Source organism: Tubulanus polymorphus, chromosome 6 (genome assembly GCF_964204645.1).
Source record: "Tubulanus polymorphus chromosome 6, tnTubPoly1.2, whole genome shotgun sequence".
NCBI classification, from domain to species: domain Eukaryota; kingdom Metazoa; phylum Nemertea; class Palaeonemertea; order Tubulaniformes; family Tubulanidae; genus Tubulanus; species Tubulanus polymorphus.
This window is the reverse complement of record NC_134030.1, coordinates 15,017,576-15,038,700: the sequence shown is the minus strand read 5'-3', so window position 1 is coordinate 15,038,700 and position 21,125 is coordinate 15,017,576. Positions and strand designations below refer to the sequence as shown.

Sequence of the window (21,125 nt, the reverse complement as noted above, 5' to 3'; positions counted from 1 at the left end):
AACATAAATTGGTTTATTAAATTTCATACTTGTTCTTCTCATTTTAACTGCTGCTAAATTTTCATCAAATATTCTGTTACCTATGAATTTCGGATACGATTGTAAATGTCTAATTCTTTTACCATTACTAACTAACTCAATATCACTTCTATTTCTTATGTTTTCACATGTTTTTCCATAGAACGCATTATTCATTAGTTTAAAGTAATCCTTCTCAAAATCAGTTTTAGCTTCAGTTCTCTGTGTAGTATTAAAATCTATATATTTTTCTAACCACTTAGATTGATTAAATGAAATATATCTATGTACTTTTTTTAATATCATTCCTTGATTCAAATAGAATTTTAACATTCTATAATGCACAACGTAATTATATTTATCTTCTTGAGTTACCATTAACTTTTCAGTATGAATATGATTATCGGGTTTAATTCTTTTTTGATAATTTGATAATTCTTCATGTTTAACAATTTTATGTTCGGGACAATATGCTAGATTTCTAGATTTTAATTTAATATTTTCAGGGTATTCTAAATCTACAACAAAGAAGTAACCAATATCTGAATCATCTGCAATATCTAGGATTCTTTTCTTCCAATCAAATCTATCAATTTGTAAAACTTCAGTTATTTCAAACATCCCATAAGGTTGTGGTTCCATCATTGCCCAACCATAAAGGATATTTGCATCTATGTATAATAATTTATCCAGGATTATCATTTACATTGAAATATCTATCACCCAATACACCTGAAACACCTCCTCTTATAGATTTTTCAAATAAAAGTAATTGATCTATATTTGTTAACAAATCCATTTTTATATCTGTAAATTTTAATCCACAATCCCATGTTAATCCTGGTGATGAATAACAATGACATGGATCAATATTAAAATATTTTAGGTTTACATCTCTAAACCTTTCGAATATATCGGTTAATAATAATACATCTGATTTTAAATATAAATCTACTAATTGCCCATGATTTTCTATTTTGAAATGATTCCAAATATTCAATGTTCTATTATAAACTTCATCTTTAACATATTCATTTTTTAATTCATCATAGAATTGTTCTTTCAATAATTCAGTTATGTTAAAATCATTATGATTTTTATAGAAAGAATATGGAATTGCTCCTTTATATCTCATTAATTTAAAATCATCATAATTTGGGTAATATTCTTTTAATATTTTTAATTCATCATCAACTAATGATTTTGATAAGTTATCTAATGAACTATTTAAAAATCTATATGAATCTATAAATATTAGACAACCAAATTGGAATGATATATAATTCTCAGATGTTTTAGCTAACATTTTAAATTTATAAGTTGGTATTTTATCTTTTGATCTATTTGAATTTAATATTTCTATTTCATTATTGATTTCTTCTATTTTATGACATAGCTGTTATATAAATAAATGTGCATCATATCCTGATAGATTATAAAATATAACTGGTACAAAATTAATTTTCTTAGCTTGTAAGTTACAATTCTCATGTGCAGCGCCTCTAAACTTTCCATTCAAATGATCATGGTCTCTTACTTTTTTATCTTTATAATTAAATATCTTTTCACAATAATAACATTTATCTGCAAACTCAAATACTTCTTTATCTTCTTCTGTCATAATTATTTCTATATTCTTATTTAACTTTTCATTAAATTTTATTTCATATTCAATTAATAAGTCACAAAAATGATTGATAACATTTTCATTTCTGTAATGATAATATTCACTTTCAATTAGTTCTGGATAATCAGATTTAATATATAACCCGAAAGCTGCAGCTGATTGATGAATCTTTTTAATAGTATTTGTTATTGGTGGTTCATCTGAAAAATCATTTTCATTAGAATTTAATTTCTTTCTTTTATAATATATATCTTTTCTATCTTTATCTGTTAATTCTTTATTTAATGATTCAAAATCTCCATATATTACAAATGGTACTTTATTTTTGTAATCATATTTTTTGAATTCTAATATTTTATCTTTTTTATTTGGTAAAACTAATTTACAATAATCATGATTATCACATAATTGTTTATGATTTAATAATGCACCTTCAGTTCTGAATTTATGTAAACATTTTCTACATAGATATATTTTATTATCAAAATCATTTTCTGATTTAAAAAATAAATCAATTCTTTTAATCCACATATAATGATTCTCATAATATAGTATATCTATAACATCATTTGAATCATAATCTTTTGATAGGTATAAAGGTTCTAATGTATAATGTTTTATGTTGTTACCTTTTGTATTTGGTAATTTGATTAAATCAAATATATTTATCTTTATATTATTATCTCTTTCTATTTTGGGGATGTTTTTAATTCTAACAGGATACTTATCTATCTTATAATTATTTTCAAATGGTTTATAATGAGTTAATCTACAAATATTATAAGTTGCAGGATGTAAACAACTTATTATAGCCCATAGAAAACATTTATCATCTTCATTTTGTATATTTATTACAGCATTAGTTTTAAATGGTAGTTTAATATAACTTGATGCTTCAATATCGGGTTCTTTATAATATGATAAATTATTTTCATCAATTGGTTTTGATTTAGTTAACTTATTATATTTTGTGTTATAAACATGTAAAGTTATAAATATTATCTCATCAAATATTAAACCAGATCCTTCAAAATATTTCTCTTCTATTTTAGTTTTTATTTCATTATAACATTTATTTAATTTATCATCTATATGTTGTTTAGATATAATATGTTGTGAATGAGAATTTATATTATATATTGGTTTATCTTCAGATTTTATAAACTTTACTTTAACTGATATACTTATTTTAGGATATTCAACATCTGTAATTATTTTTATTATTTCTTTCATATTTTCTAAATGTTTTTTATTTTCTTCTATTGTTTTACTTTTATGAAATTTAAACTCAATAGCTGCTGGACCAATATCACTTTTAAATGCTTCGGTTATCTCTATATCTTTTTTATTATCTAATGAATTAATATAATTTCTTACATCTTCCATATATGGTCTTTTATTGTTTAATTTATTTTTTATTCTTTTAATTGTCTTCTGTTTCTTATCGTTATCATTATCAAAATAATCTTCACCTAAAATATCATTATTCTTATTTCCAATATGACTTATAGATTTTAAATGTTCTTTATAATATCTTTTATCACTGAATGATTGATTACATGTATCACATTTATATGTTTCTTTTTCATTCTTTAATTCTTCTAATTTAGTTTCTAATATATCATCCTTATATTCTAGTTTCAATTTATTCTCTAAATGTGTTATAGTTTTATTGTGTCTTGCTTTTTGAGACTTGTCTATATCGATATTACATGTTGGGCAGTAGTATTTATTTGCTTCCATTTTAATACTATATTTTTTATTAAAATTGATTTTAGAAGTTCAATGATTTAAATGTTATTCATATATATGTGAATATTTTAAGAGTAATAGGGGTTTAGTTGTTTCGGGTTAAAGGTTTAATGATCGAGTTCATTAATAACAAATATTAAAAGTAATTAAAAAACTATAATATATTTTCATAACCGCGTGCATTTCGGTTGAATAATAGAATAATTATTATCATTTGAATATATTTGATTATTTAAATTTGTGTATTGTAATTAAATCAATTGGTCGTGGAGCGGAGCGGTAGCGAAGCGGACCAATTGATTTAATACAATATGCTTTTTATATTATTGATATCTTATAATAAATATTTAGTTTTGATATAAAATGCACGCGGTTATGAAAATATATTATAGTTTTTTAATTACTTTTAATATTTGTTTTTTAATGGGCTCGACCGTTCGACCTTTGATCTGAAACAACTAAACCCCTATTACTTGTATTCATATGATTATTCCAATTTGATGGAGCGTTTGAAAATTCACCTTTACAATAATCACAATAATTTCTATTTTCACTAACATTTAATATTATTGCATTATTAGATGTAGAGGGTATTAAATTATTAGATGTAGAGGGTATTACATTATTAGATGTAGTAGGTATTACATTATTAGATGTAGAGGGTATTACATTATTAGATGTAGAAGGTATTACATTATTAGATGTAGAAGGTATTACATTATTATCAATTACATTACTTAAATTATCAACAACTTCACTTTTATTATTATCTATTTCTATTAGTTTAGTTTTATAAATTTTGAAAATAGGATCAAATATCAAAGCTATATTACAAGGTATTACATAATATAAACCATCATTATTTTCACGTGTATCGATGTATGGAATATGTTTATATACTTTACCTCCTTCCATTTATTATATATATTTTTATTAAAGTTAAAATTTTAATACATAACACTATTTAATTGAGAATTTACAATATTTAATTGCGCGTCAGATATAATATAAATGTGCATTTTAAAGTTTTTGATTCCTTTATTCTTTGTCATGAATAATTGTATTCCATCTTTAGTGTTTTGTAGTTTTTTTCCAGAACCATGTAATGAATTATCCTCTGTTGTTCTAAAATCTAACCATAATGCATATTTATTGCTGGTATAATAATCAATTTGATTAATGTTACAATTTCAGATGATTTTACTTTTTCATTCATAAAATGTTTTCTAATTTCTGGCCATTGATCAATCATTCTCATTCCTTGACAAAATATTTTATTTGCTATTCCTTCGATAGTTATATCTACTTTTGTTATTTCAGGATTATAATACTTATCAACCTGTATTGCACCATTAGAATATGTTGCAATGGTAAAAAATATTAATATGCCTTTAATAGATCTCCTTGGGAAGTTAATATTCTCATTAATGATTTCATCATTTGCATTAATAGTTACGGTTTTAAATTTATCAATATAATCATATAATAATGAAAATCCTTGATTGTATTTAGTTTGAATTATACTTGAAATATTTTCATCAGTTACTGTGTCATATTCTAAACATATATTCGATAATTTATAACTCATATCTTTAACAACGCTAGATATTACGATTTCATTAACAGGAGCAAATGTTATTTCGAATATAACGTCTTCTTGAATTGCATATTTATATAAAGGCGCATTATTATTTATCAATTCAAAGTCTAATGGAATTTTATATTTGCTTCCATAAATCTTTTTTATCAAATTATCTGCGGTACGAGTTACTATTGCGTCATTAGCTCCGATCTTAATTTATTTTGGTTTTCTGATTGGATGCCTTGAAATATCATATTATTTCTATTTTCTTTAGTTAACCATAAATCTTTATAATGCATAAATAAATTATAATCATCTAATGAGAAAACTGTTTCTGGACCAATCTTTATAGTTAATTTTTTAATCGAATATCTTCCAACATTATCAACAACATAATTATTATTATTACCGATTACTTTTATATCGGCAGATAAATAAATACTATTTGGAACGTAAAAAGTATTTTGTGTTAATCTCGGAATTCTAACGTATAAAGTTTCATCGGGATTAATATTAGAAGGGTTATGAGTAATTATATGATGTGATCTTTCTGCTTTAATAGCATTAGATATTCTATGATTCTTAGAAGGATTGATATAACTCCCACTCATTTATTTAACAAAAAAATTAATTATTTATTTTTTATCTTGTTCACTAACCAAAAAATAATAGCACTTACAACTGTAATTAAAAATAAAATAATATGTTCAGCAGCAAAAGTAATAATATTCCCTGCAGATTTTAATATAAAACCGACAATTGATGCAATAATTCCTGGCAATGCTGCAGCAGATTTCTTTGATAGTTCCCATAAATATTTTGCTAATTTCTTTAAACCATCCTTAACTTTATCTTGTATAGAATTATTATCTGGGGGTTTATCTGGTTTATTGGGAGTAGGAGTAGATTTTAAAGCATTTGATATTGCTAAACCAATTGTTGTAAATAACATAGTTACAGCTGTTAGAATTGAAAGAATTGTTATTCCTTCTAACTTAAATAATAATCTTATTCTATCTTTTAGTGATATGTCAGAATTTGGTTTTAGTATTAACTCTTTAAAAACAACTTTTAATCTATTAATATTATAATCATATGATTTTAATAATAATTTGATTTCTTCTTGTTATATTCTAAATCATCTTTTTCTTTTTCTAAACGTGATTCTTTTTGCCTATATTCTATTTCATCAATTACTTGACGATCTAAATCAGACTTTAATTGTTCTATTTCTTTATTTTTATCAGTTAATTCTTTTTCTAAATTGTTAATTTTAATATCTCTTATACTTTTATTATGTGCAATTTTATCAGCTTCATTTCTTATACTAATAATTTCTCTAATTGCTTCATCAGAAAATATATTTAAATCTTCTAATTCTTGATCTGTTGCATCAAGTAATGCATTCGGTAAAAGTTTTTCAGTTTGAACTTCTCTTGAATTATGTTTACTAGTTTTGGAATTAATAACTTCTTTAGGAATTTTCTTTTGTCTTAAATTTTCATTAATTATCTTAAAAAATTTAGCATTTCTTTGTTTAAATTCTCTTCTATTATCAATTATCTCTTTTTCTGTAACATCAGTTATAACATCATGATTTTCTTAATTCTATCTGGTTTAAATAAATTAAAAGTTGATTGTGTTATTATTTTATCGTTACTTTTAAGATTTGAAATCTTAAAATAATAGTCGCCTTTCAATTTCCAATAATAATCACCATTAAAATATTTCAAAATCTTTTACTAAATAATTCATACCTTTATTTGTTATATTGAAACCAGATCTTTTTAACATCGGTTTAAATTCATGAATAATTTCATTATATTTGTATTCTTTTTCTGTTATTTCTGGTACTTCATTTTCAATACTTATCTTTGAACGTGTTTTATCAATATATGCAGGTGTATTTAAATTAGAATTACGTCCTGGCTCATTACCGTCATTAAAACTTGTTTCACTAAAATCAGGTTGTTGTTCATCACTTATACCAGGTTCATCTAAAGGATCCAATGGAAAACCTTCTCCACCTTCTACATCCATTTATATAATAAAAAAATTAAATTTTAAAATATAATATTCCTCCGATTACAATTCCTACACAAGTTAAAGCTAATTTAGTATTTTCATGGGATTTATTATCATCATTTAGTTTAATTATATCATGTTGAATAATATCAGTTTTAATATCTTCTGATGTATTGTAATCTTTTATTTTAGAATCATTATTTAATTTAATATTATTAGTTTTAGTTTCTGTTGATTGAATATGTTTTTTTATTTTTTTCACCTTCCATTAATTTTGGAGCAGTAATAACCTTTTTATTTATAACATTTAATCCGAATGAATTATTTATTGTTGCAGTTTTAATTAGATTATTATAACCAATTATGTTTCCCATCTTTAATACTAAATCATTAGAAATGATTAATAGATTAGGGCCTATACAATAATTTAATCTAATATGTGATTTATCTAAATAATTTTGATATCTTACAATGTTTTCCGGAATCGGCCTATTTTTATCATTATGAATTGAATCTTCAAATAATACTTTGAATTGTTTCTGTGCATCGAATGAAGTGTTATCATTTCCAATTATTGGGGATCTTGTTTCAACTTGCGCACCTAAAATACATATCAAATAAGTTCTAATAGATTGATTTATTCTTTGTATTCCAGCTTTAGTAAAACCTTCACTATTTTCTGAAATAAAATTAATCCAACCATTATTGTTTTGTTGTTGTATATTATTATAATATTTTGGTAATTCATTCCAATTTAGTGTTCTTATATCTGAATTTGTCATTATTTTTCCAAATTCTTTAGTATACAATTTTCCTAATCCACCCTTTGTTCCAATTTTTGCTCTAAAATCTTTATTTGAATTGATATTAAATTCATTACATATTTTATAAAACTTAGAAAAATTAATATTATTATTCAATTCTTTAAAATATTTTGAACCTGGTAAAGGACATTCTAATTCATCTAATATTAATTTTATTTGAAAATAAGTATGAAATCTAAAAAGTGATAACATCAATGGTAAACTTGGTTTGTTTAAATGATCATTCTAACTAATTCCACAACCTGTTGTTGCACAATAAACAGCAAAATTTAATTGGTTCTGCCAATACTTCATATTAGATTTTAATAACCATTGTTTTGCCTCATTTAAATTTTTGAAATTAATTGTATACACATGAAATATATTTTCCATCTGTAGTTTATGTTTGTATTATGGTCATATTTCTGGCAGTTCTACTGCTCATGCTCAACCTAGTGTGTAAGTTACTCATGTGTGAAATTGTATGGTGATCTGGTGATCTGTGGGTATTGAATTTTTATATTTGTGTGTACTGACGTTGTGGCTGCTACATGATTTAATACTCTCAAATGTTCTGTAAGTTATTTGTTATTAGCCGAATTTCTTGTTATTATTATAATATTTGTGTGTTAATTTAGTTGTTGTTTCTTGTTTAGAAACGGCTTCGATGGTAATGATGATAATAAATGTAAGACGTCAGTTTGACATTGAGAGATCTGCGACTTCGTAAATTTTCGTGTTTGGAGTCTACATTGGTTTAGAACAATTGTAAGAAGAATATGTCTGTCGACGGAAAGAGTAAGCCACACGGCGATGATTTAGAAACATTGAAACGATCCAGAGCTGGATATAAAGCCGCGCTCACTAAGAAAAGAAATGAGTTGAGGGATATGTTAAAGAAGAATCTCTCAGCTGATGAAGTGAACGCTGCTTTGTTAAGAATTGATGAAGCCTGGAAAAAATTCGAAAATGCCCACCAAGTCGTGCATGACTCACTGTTAGATGATGAAGAAATCGAAGCGTCATTTGTTTATTTCGATACGGAAGAAAATCTCACATGTAATTTGCGTTTAAAAACAAATCAATATTTAATGGTCGAAGCACCTAGTTTTACGCCGAAAGCACAGGCATCGCAGCCGTCTAGCCCGGACAATTCATTAAGCGGAAATCCACAGAGTTCCGGTACTGATCCTGGTCTGCAGTTGATGATAGAAAGTATGGTTCGTATGTCGCTGCCCAAACCAGAAATGCCTATTTTCTCTGGCGATGTCACGGAGTACTGTTACTTTATCCGCGCTTTCGAAAATCTGATAGAAGCGAAAACTGTAAACAATAGCGAGCGATTGTATTTCCTTACCCAATATACAAAGGGAGATGCACACGAGTTAGTAAAAAGCTACTTACCCAAAGATCCAGCCGTGGGTTATCCAGAAGCCACGCAACTTTTGCTGACACGTTATGGTGATAGTTATCGAATCGCAACTACGTTAGTTGATCGCGTAATCAACGGCCCGCTTATCAAATGGGAAGATGGAGAGTCATTGTCGAAATTTTCTGTAGCCTTGACAAGTTGTAAAAATACGTTGGAACAAATTGGATACTTGAGCAAAATAGAGAATCCAGATAATCTGAGAAAGCTAATTGGTCGTTTACCATTTGAAATTAGAAAAAAATGGCGCGTAAAGGCAGACTATATTACGCAGTTCGCATTTCGAGAAATAACTCTCGCTGATATTAGCAAATTCGTAGAAAATGAAGCACGAATCATTAATCATCCAGTTTTCGGCAATATCAATGATGGTCAAAAAAGGTCGCAGCAAAATAAATTCGCAAAATCGTTTTACAGCAGATCGAGTGATGTCAAGCGCGAGGACAATACATTTTCACCACAGGGATTAGGCCACAAATCTTGTAGTATGTGTCAGGCCGAACATGCGTTGACCGATTGTGCAGTCTTCAAAGCCAAATCGTATGAAGAGCGACGCAATTTCGTCAGAGACAAAGGTTTGTGCTTTAACTGTTTAATCCCTCGTCATCGAGCCAGGAATTGTTGAAAGGCAACACAGTGCGCAATCTGCCGTGACGGAAAGCATTCAACATTGTTACATATTAATAAATTCGACAATGGTGGTGACCGCGGTAGTAGCTCATCGGACAATACAAAGTCACAAGTGCATAATGCCTTTATAAGAGAATCGGAGAAAGTGGTTGGTCTTCCTATTGTTCCGGTGAAATTGAGATCTAATGAGAATGACGTCGTTCTTACTTATGCGCTTTTGGATACGGGTTCGAATTCGACGTTTTGTACTGAAGATTTGATGTATCGTCTTGGCGTTGGAACCAGAAAAACTCGACTTTCTTTGACGACTATGGAACGAGAAAAAATTCCGATTGATAGCTTTGAAGTTTACGATTTGAACGAGACGTATATGATAGAGCTAACGAATGTGTACTCTCGCCCATACCTACCTGTATCGAAAGATGATATTCCTCGTCAAGAAGATGTTGATAGATGGCGACACATGAATGGTATTGTACTACCCCAGATTGACGCGGAAATTGGCCTTTTAATCGGGAATGACAACAGCGTAGCATTGGAACAATCTGAAATAAGAAGAAGTGAATGTGGTGGTCCGTATGCTGTCAAGACTTTATTCGGTTGGGCAATAAACGGTCCATTGGGTAGAAGTGATATTGCAAGGCGAACGGTTACTAACGTTATAAAAGGCGATGAAGTATTGTCTCAGCAGTTTCTTACCTACTGTAACGCGGAATTCAATGATTGTGTATACGATGATAAGACCGAGATGTCTCAAGAAGATAAAAGGGCTCTCGCCATCATGGAATCTACGGTTCAGCTGACAAAGGATGGTCATTACGAGATGGCTTTGCCTTGGCGCCATAATCCACCGTCTTTACCCAATAATCGGCCTGTAGCTACTCATAGGCTGAATCTGCTGAAGAGAAAGTTGGAGAAAGATGACAGTTTGTTTAGTGAATACGTCGGGTTTATTCAAAAGATGATTCAGTCTTGTTTCTGCGAGAAGATTCCTGCAGGAGAACTTGACCGTCAAGATGGCATGGTCTGGTATTTGCCACATCATACAGTTTACCATCCACAAAAGAAGAAAATTCGAGTTGTGTTCGACTGCTCTGCTAGGTACCATGGAACTTCGCTAAATGATCAGTTGCTACAAGGTCCTGATTTGACCAATCGATTAGTTGGTGTACTTCTGCGGTTCAGACAAGACGCAGTAGCATTTATGGGAGACATTGAGGGAATGTTTCATCAGGTTCGAGTAACACCCGACATGAAAGATGCATTGCGCTTCCTGTGGTGGTCTGACTGCGATCTATCCAAGGAGCCAGAGGAATATCGAATGCAGGTGCATCTCTTTGGAGCATCTTCCTCACCAAGTTGCAGTAACTTTGCGTTAAGGCATTCTGCTTTCGATAACGACGATAAATACGATAAGACAACCGTAAATACTGTACTACAGAACTTTTACGTAGATGATTGTCTCAAGTCGGTATGCACTGAGGACGCTGCTATTCGGTTGCTGAATCAACTGATAGAATTACTTCATCGTGGTGGCTTTCGTTTAACTCAGATTTCCTCCAACTCTCGACGAGTAATTGAGTCGGTGCCCGAGTCTGAGCGTGCTAATACGTTAAAGGATATGGATTTTGGTCAACAATCGCAACTTCCTACAGAGCGAGCTCTCGGGATGCTCTGGCATATGGAAACCGATAAGTTCCTCTTTAAGGTTAAGATAAAGGATAAACCACTTACCCGTCGTGGAGTGCTCTCTGTAGCAAGTTCGTTATACGACCCGATAGGATTTACCGCTCCAGTGACCTTGCCTGTAAAATCACTTATGCAAGAATTATGTAAGATGAAACTTGGCTGGGATGATGAGATACCAGCGATTTATGAGGAGAAATGGCGTTCATGGTTGGCCGAACTTCCGAAGTTAGAGAATTTACGCATAGGTCGATGTTTCAAGCCTACGAACTTTGGAGACGTCTGCTCTGCTCAGCTGCATCATTTCAGTGACGCTTCTGAATGTGGCTATGGAGCTGTGAGCTATTTACGGTTGGTAAATGAAGCTGGTGAAATTCATTGTAGTTTCATCATGGCTAAATCACGGGTTACACCTTTGAAGATTATAACCATCCCTAGACTGGAGTTAGCTGCAGCAACAGTCGCCGCGAGGCTCGACCGTTTAATTCGCAATGAGATTGGTATCAAGGTGGAACCGTCGTACTTCTGGACTGATAGCACATCCGTATTAAAATATATCAGGAATGAGAATCTACGCTTTCAGGTCTATGTTGCAAACCGGATTGCTGTTATCAGAGACCTGACTACCCCTGATCAATGGTTCTTTGTTAATGGTGCTGATAATCCAGCAGACGATGCATCACGCGGGTTTAAGGTTCAACAGTTGCTGGATGGAAACTCAAGATGGTTGACGGGGCCGGCATTTCTATCGTCTTTGGAGTCGGAGTGGCCGAATCAACCCGATGTGGATGCTATACCCACTACTGATGTCGAAGTGAAGAAGATACAAAAACATATCTGTACACTGGTAGTGACTGAGGCGGAGGACCCATGTATGATGTACTTCCAGCGATTTTCGTCATGGACACGGCTGAAGCGATGTATCGCTTGGATTCTACTTTTCAAAGTAAATTTGGCAGGACGGTTGAATGGTGTCAAAGTTGCTGATCCTATAACGGTACGTGAATTGAGGCAAGCCGAGAAAGCCGTGCTTTCATATGTACAACAGCTGTATTATTCAGAAGAGTTGGCTGGTGGAAAGATCAAGGAATCTAGTTCGATCATAAAGCTTGATCCGATTATGATTGATGGGTTGCTGTGCGTAGGAGGACGATTAAGGCGATCTTCGTATTCCGATCGAGTTAAGCATCCTATTATCCTGCCAAAATCTGCGCATATTTCAGATCTGATTATCCAAGAGTATCACGAGATGTATGGTCATTCTGGTCGTGATCATATTCTGTCGGTAATTCGTGCTAAATTCTGGATCGTCAACGGGAAATCTGCAGTATGGAAGGTTTTGAATCACTGTTACGATTGTAGACGTAGGCATGGTAAATACTTAGAAAACAAGATGGCTGATTTACCCGAAGAAAGGGTAACTCCTTGTGAATCCCAATTTACATACGTGGGTGTGGACTTCTTTGGTCCGTTTCTCGTAAAGCAGCTTCGTTCGCAAGTTAAACGCTACGGATGCATATTCACTTGTTTGTCAATTCGAGCTGTACACATACAAATATGCCGTTCGCTTGATACAACATCATTTATTAATGGCTTACGCAGATTCATGGCAAGACGAGGTACACCTACAGGTATTTGGAGTGACAACGGTACCAACTTCGTCGGAGGAAATAGGGAATTGCGTGAGGCTATACAAGATTGGAACCATGATAACATTCACGATTTTCTGTTACAGAAGGAAATTGAGTGGCATTTCAATCCGCCTGCTGCTTCCCATATGGGCGGTGTGTGGGAGCGTCAAATTCGTACAGTCCGTAACGTTCTTGCTGCTTTCATGAAAGTTCAAGTACTAGATGATGAGGGCTTATCCACTTTAATGTGTGAGGTGGAAGCTGTTATTAACAGTCGGCCTATAACTGCTGTTTCAGATGATCCGTTAGATTTAGAAGCTCTTACGCCCAATCACTTGTTGTTACTGAGAGCTGGCTCAACTTTACCCCCCGGTATATTTCAAGCACGTGATCTTTACATCAGGAAACGTTGGCGCCAGGTTCAGTACATGGCTGTTGTATTTTGGCGGCGATGGACTCGGGAATATTTGCCATCGTTGCAGCAGCGTCAGGAATGGTTTCATACGCAACGAAACTTAGCTGTAGGTGATCTTGTTATAGTATCAAATGAGCAACTGCCCCGCGCCCAATGGCCTTTGGGTCGTGTCATTGAAGTGCATCCAGGTTCAGATGGTGTTGTGCGAAGTGCTAAAATAAAAACCCGCTCTTCTCCATCACCTATACGTCCAGTTAATAAGTGCGTTATGCTGGAACGAGCAGTGGAATAAGTAATGGAATAAGTAATGTACGTTTGAATAGATTATACATTAAGGATTACAGTAGTTCTTTATCTAATGTGTAATATTATTATAACTTCAGTTTATGATGTATAATTATTTGTGTTGGTATATTAGTTTGCTCACTAGTTGTCGGTATGTAACATATTATTTGTCCGTAGTACACGTATTATTCAGTTTTGTGACGTTAAGTAAATTTATAAGACTATAAAATCTAAGTTAAATTTTAGTTAACTTTAGTATTTTATGGCCGGGAATGTAGTTTATGTTTGTATTATGGTCATATTTCTGGCAGTTCTACTGCTCATGCTCAACCTAGTGTGTAAGTTACTCATGTGTGAAATTGTATAAAGTCTGGTGATCTGGTGATCTGTGGGTATTGAATTTTTATATTTGTGTGTACTGACGTTGTGGCTGCTACATGATTTAATACTCTCAAATGTTCTGTAAGTTATTTGTTATTAGCCGAATTTCTTGTTATTATTATAATATTTGTGTGTTAATTTAGTTGTTGTTGCTTGTTTAGAAACGGCTTCGATGGTAATGATGATAATAAATGTAAGACGTCAGTTTGACATTGAGAGATCTGCGACTTCGTAAATTTTCGTGTTTGGAGTCTACACCATCTTTACATGAAAATTATTACTTTCAGTAACATAAATATATAAATCAATTAATGAATTTAAAACTTCATTTCTATATGTAATATCTTTATTAAAATCTATTGCTGGAATATTATATTTAATTGATTTATTATATTGGAAAGCTTTTGGAAAACATTCTGCCATTTATATAATTAAAAAATTAATAATTAACTAATTCTTTTAATAATTTATCTTGTTCTTCAACTGTTATATGACCATTTAAACTTATTATATAATCTAGTGTGTTCTTTAATTTATTAATTTCTTTTATATTAGTTTTAATTTTTTCTTTATTACTTTTTATATTTAATTTTGAACTTATACCGGTTAAAACACTTGAACTTAATCCTAATACACCAATTGATATAGCTAAAGGTGTTAATGGACTGAATATTGCTAGAAATGTTATACAGAACTAATTGTAACCGAACCACTTATAATCAAATAATATATAATTTTACTTTTTAAATATTTTTTCTTTTTTATCTTTAAGTCACTTCAAATTCTAATATTTGTTTTTCTAAATATTTTTTTAATTTAGTTTTATTTATATCATGAGGAATAATATCAATATCATCAACTTTATCTTCCATTTATTTAGCAAAAAAAATTACTAATTAGTAAACTTATAAGCAACAAATATAACAATAACAGTTCCACCTAAAATCCAAATTATTTCATATTTCTTCTGTTCATTACTTGGGGTATAATAATCTGATAATTTAGGTTTGTATAGATGTAATTTTTCTTTATTGGTTACCGCGTTATATAAACTCATTGCATCATCAACTGATTGAAAATCTCTATGTGAAATCTTCTGATCATATAATTCTTTATTGATGTAATCCATATAGTTTTGTCTTTTTTCTCTATATTCTTCTGCTGCTTTATTGTATTTCTCTAATGCTAAGTTATGTCTTTTTTGTTCTGTTAATGATCCATTTTTATCAATATGTTTAAATAAATAACCACCACCAGCAAATGCTAAAGCGTTAACAATTGCCGATCCTATAATAGTTATAACTGCAGAAGCCATTTATTTAGTAAAATAATTACGCATTTATATAGGAGGAATATATTTTTGTTTTTCCAAATAATCAATAGTTAAATTAGATAAAGTAACTGCTAATGTTAATTTTAAAATATCAGTGATATCAAATCTATCAACATTAACACTTCCCATTTTGAATACTTTTTTTAATACCATTGAATAACCAACAGTTCCAACTGATAGTAATGCGCCATTATATAATCCAGTTATTATCCACTTATTATCACTCATTTATTTATCAAAAAAATTACTATCTTCAAAATATTTAGTTAACTTATTTATGATTATATCAACATTTATTTCATTACTAGTTTTATGATTATCATATATTTTGGTTTATATGTTTTTAATATCATCAATAATTCCATCTTCATTTAATTCATAATATTCTAAAGGTGATTTAATTAAATCAATTACTTTTTCTATATTATAATTTTCTTTATTAATCATTGATGCATTGTTAAATGATTTACTTTTTATATCAGTAATTACATCATTTAGTTTAATTCTCATTTCTTTACCATGTTTAAAATCAAACCCAAAACATATACTCGGTCCAACAGTTATATTCATTTATATAGTGAAGAAAATTACTCTTTACATCTTATAACTAATTCATAAATTACAGGAAAGTTATTCAAATCAATTAAGTATCCATTATGATTTCTTATTTCTAATTTAAAATTATTAAATTTAGGAATGCATGGTTTGAAATCACATTCTGTTAAATTATAATTTATTTGCGTTCCAAATTCTTTAACATTCTTCAATGGTAAAATGTTTAGTAAACCAGAATTACAAGTTGTATCTTTAGTTGCTTCGAATGTTTTTGTAGGATCGATTAAATTACAATAAATATAAAGGTGTGTAAAAGGTATTAAGTTTGGTGTAGCATCAATATTTGTAAAAGATTTATCTGGAGGAATTCCTAACAGTTTAGCTATAGGTTTTTTACCATAAATGCATGTATTTCACTATTAGACAACCTTATCTTTATTTTGTCAGTACTCTCACTTTTTAAAAATCTAATATTAAACCCGGAATTATTACCTGACTTGTGCCAGGCTTTTCTATTAATTTCTTGTGCCAATGTATCTAAATTATATAACCCCGGTTTTAAATATATATAGGCCCATTCATTTTTATTTTTATTAAAAATTAAAAAGGCTCTATGTTCAACAGTTTTATCCGATATATTATAAAAAGAATTACATAAACTTATATTTACTAATTTTAAATCTTCACAATTCTTAAATTCTGTATCTATTTGTACTAGTAAATTATGAGATTTATAATTTGTAAGTCTTCTAGAATCAACAAATATTCTGTATTCTTTTAATTCTACCATTTATTTTACATATTTTATTCGAAATCTATTTCATGATGCCCTTTTTCATTCTTACCTTTGTATACGAAATAGAAATCTCAAGAACATAATTCTTCTAAGTCTTCACTTGATAATCTATGAAATCTATCTGGTAAATATGTTCTGAATTTATGTGTATTTCCTTTTAATCCTCCATATTCTAAGTGTATAACTAATTTATCTCCATAGTTATTAGTAACTGTATCAATATTTGTAATTAGATATTTCTTATGGATTGTTAATTCTGTTAACTTTTTGAATTTATACTCTACAGATTTTACATTTGTTGTATCTTTTATTCTATCTAGAAATAATTTGTTGTTCTCACTGTGTGCTTGTTTACTCTCCATTTATAATACATATTTTTATTAAAATTTGATTAACACGTTAGAACTCTTTTCATTATCTCGTTCTCTTTTGTTTCTTCTCTTTTAAATTTTAAGTATTCATCTAAATTGCAACCATAAGCAACTGTATGAATTCCATCATCCAGAATATATCTTTTATCATCAAATGGGTTTAGACTTATCTTTTCAATTTCTTCAATAAACATTTCATGATCTTCAGATCTTAAACATCTCATCTTATGTTTTCTAACTTCTTCATTGAAAATACAATTGATGTAATCTTTGAAATGAATAGTCTTTTCTACTACACTTTTGGTTATTCCTTTTAACTTTTTAGCTTCATGTTCTTTAGTTTTATATGAATACATTTAGATCTAATACCTATGAACTCTATCATTTCTTCACCGCCTAATTCATCCTTAAACTTCCCTGGAACTTTTTTATTATCATTGCTAAACAATTCATGATCTTTAGGATAGTTACTAAAATCAAAATGATGTTTTAATGTTTTCAGATCATCTGTTATGTTATCAGTTTTTATCTTTAATATGTAACTGTCAGTATCAAAATATAGTATTTCTATATGTTTTTCTCCAAAAAGTGGTTGTAATACATTATAATAAAATTCATACATTAGTAATTTTGATAATTCTAAAACTGAAGCGCCAACATAGATTGGTTTATTAAATTTCATTGATGTTCTTCTCATTTTAACTGCGGCTAAATTTTCATCAAATATTCTGTTACCAATGAACTTAGGATATGATTGTAAATGCCTTATCCTTTTACCATTACTAACTAACTCAATATCATTTCTATTTCTAATATTTTCACAAGTCTTACCATAGAATGCATTATTCATTAACTTGGAGAAATCTTTTTCGAAATCAGTTTTAGCTTCAGTTCTCTGTTTGGTGTTAAAATCTATATATTTTTCTAACCACTTAGATTGACTAAATGAAATATATCTATGTACTTTTTTTAGAATCATTCCTTGTTTTAGATAAAACTTTAACATTCTGTAATGTACTACATAATTATATTTATCTTCCTGAGTTACCATTAACTTTTCTGTATGAATAAGATTTTCGGGTTAATTCTTTTTTGATAATTTGATAATTCTTCATGAGTAACAGTCTTATGTTCTGGACAGTATGCTAGATTTCTAGATTTAAATTTAATATGTTCAAGATATTCTAAATCTACAACGAAGAAGTAACCAGTATCTGAATCATCTGCAATATCTAGAATTCTTTTCTTCCAATCAAATTTATCATTATTTTCATTATGTAAAACTTCAGTTAATTCAAATACTCCATAAGGTTGTGGTTCCATCATTGCCCAACCATACAAATTATTTGCATCTATATATAATAACTTATATCCAGGGTTATCATTTACATTGAAATATCTATCCCCTAATACACCTGAAACTCCTCCTCTTATAGATTTTTCAAATAATAATAATTGATCTATATTTGTTAACAAATACATTTTTATATCTGTAAATTTTAATCCACAATCCCATGTTAATCCTGGTGATGAATAACAATGACAAGGATCAATATTGAAATATTTTAGGTTTAGATCTCTAAACCTTTCGAATATATCAGTTAATAATAATACATCTGATTTTAAATATATATCTACTAATTGTCCATGATTTTCTATTTTGAAATGATTCCAAATATTCAATGTTCTATTATATACTTCATCTTTAACATATTCATTTTAATTCATCATAGAATTGTTCTTTCAATAATTCAGTTATATTGAAATCATTATGATTTTTATAGAAAGAATATGGAATTGATCGTTTATATCTCATTAATTGGAAATCATCATTATTTGGGTAGTGTTGTTTTAATATTTTCAATTCATCATCAACTAATGAGTTATCTAATGAACTACCTAAAAATCTATATGAATCTATAAATCTTAAACACCCAAATTGGAATGATATATAATTCTCAGATGTTTTAGCTAACATTCTAAATTTATAAGTTGGTATTTTATCTTTTGATCTATTTGAATTTAATCTTTCTATTTCATTATTAATTTCTTCTATTTTATGGCATAACTGTTTGATAAATAAATGAGCATCATATCCTGATAAATTATGAAATATAACTGGTACAAAGTTAATTTTCTTAGCTTGTTAGTTACAATTCTTATGTGCAGCGCCTCTAAACTTTCCATTCAAATGATCATGGTCTCTTACTTTTTTATCTCTAAAATTAAGTATCTTTTCACAATAATAACATTTATCTGCAAACGCAAATTCTTCTTTATCTTCTTCTGTCATTATAATTTCTATATTTGTATTCAGTAATTAACTAAATCTTATTTCATATTCAATTAATAAGTCACAAAAATGATTGATAACATTTTCATTTCTACAATGATAATATTCACTTTTAATTAGTTCTGGATAATCAGATTTTATATATAACCCGAAAGCAGCAGCTGATTGATGAATCTTTTTAATAGTATTTGTTTTTGGTGGTTCATCTGAAAAATCATTTTCATTAGAATTTAATTTCTTTCTTTTATAATATATTTCTTTTCTATCTTGATCAGTTAATTCTTTATTTAATGATTCAAAATCTCCATATATTACAAATGGAACTTAATTTTTGTAATCATATTTTTTTAATTCTTATATTTTATCTTTTTCATTTGGTAAAACTAATTTACAATAATCATGATTATCACATAATTGTTTATGATTTAATAATGTACTTTCATTACTGAATCTATGTAAACATTTTCTACATAGATATATTTTATTATGGTGATCACTTTCTGTTCTAAAGAATAAATCTATTTGTTTAATCCACATATAATGATTCTCAAAATATAATATATCTATAACACCATTTGAATCATAATATTTTCATAGGTATAAAGGTTCTAATGTATAATGTTTTATATTGTTACCTTTTGTATTTGGTAATTTGATTAAATCAAATACATTTATCTTTATATTATTATCTCTTTCTATTTTTGGGATGTTTTTAATTATAACAGGATACTTATCTATCTTATAATTATTTTCAAATTGTTTATAATGAGTTAATCTACAAATATTATAAGTTGCAGGATGTAAACAACTTATTATAGCCCATAGAAAACATTTATCATCTTCATTTTGTACATTTATAACAGCATTAGTTTTAAATGGTAGTTTAATATAACTCGATGCTTCAATATCTGGTTCTTTATAATATGATACGTTATTTTCATCAATTGGTTTTGATTTAGTTAACTTATTATATTTTGTGTTATTAACATGTAAAGTCATAAATATTATTTCATCAAATATTAAACCAGATCCTTCAAAATATTTCTCTTCTATTTTAGTTTTTACTTCATTATAACATTTACCTAATTTATCATCAATATGTTGTTTTGAAATAATATGTTGTGAATGAGAATTTATATTATATATTGGTTTATCTTCAGATTTTATGAATTTAACTTTTGATGAAATACTTATTTTAGGATATTCAACATCAGTTATTATTTTTATTATTTCTTTCATATTTTCTAAATGTTTTTTATTTTCTTCTAATGTTTTTCCTTTATGAAATTTAAACTCGATAGCTGCTGGGCCAATATCACTTTTAAATGCTTCGGTTATCTCTATATCTTTTTTATTATCTAATGAATTAATATATTTTCTTACATCTTCCATGTATGGTCTTTTATTGTTTAATTTATTTTTTATGCTTTTAATTGTCTTCTGTTTCTTATCATTATCTTTATCAAAATAATCTTCACCTAAAATATCATTATTCATATTTCTAATATGACTT

General features: G+C 28.6%; 1 protein-coding gene across 1 annotated transcript; it reads left to right on the top strand.

The window, feature by feature from the left end:
- The first annotated feature begins 8,586 nt into the window (after positions 1-8,586).
- On the top strand, positions 8,587-13,890 carry LOC141907768 (uncharacterized). The gene is made up of 2 exons (XM_074797511.1): positions 8,587-9,811; positions 10,001-13,890. Exons 1-2 carry the CDS (start codon positions 8,587-8,589, stop codon positions 13,888-13,890), a joined length of 5,115 nt encoding a protein of 1,704 aa, XP_074653612.1.
- The last annotated feature ends 7,235 nt before the right edge of the window (positions 13,891-21,125 follow it).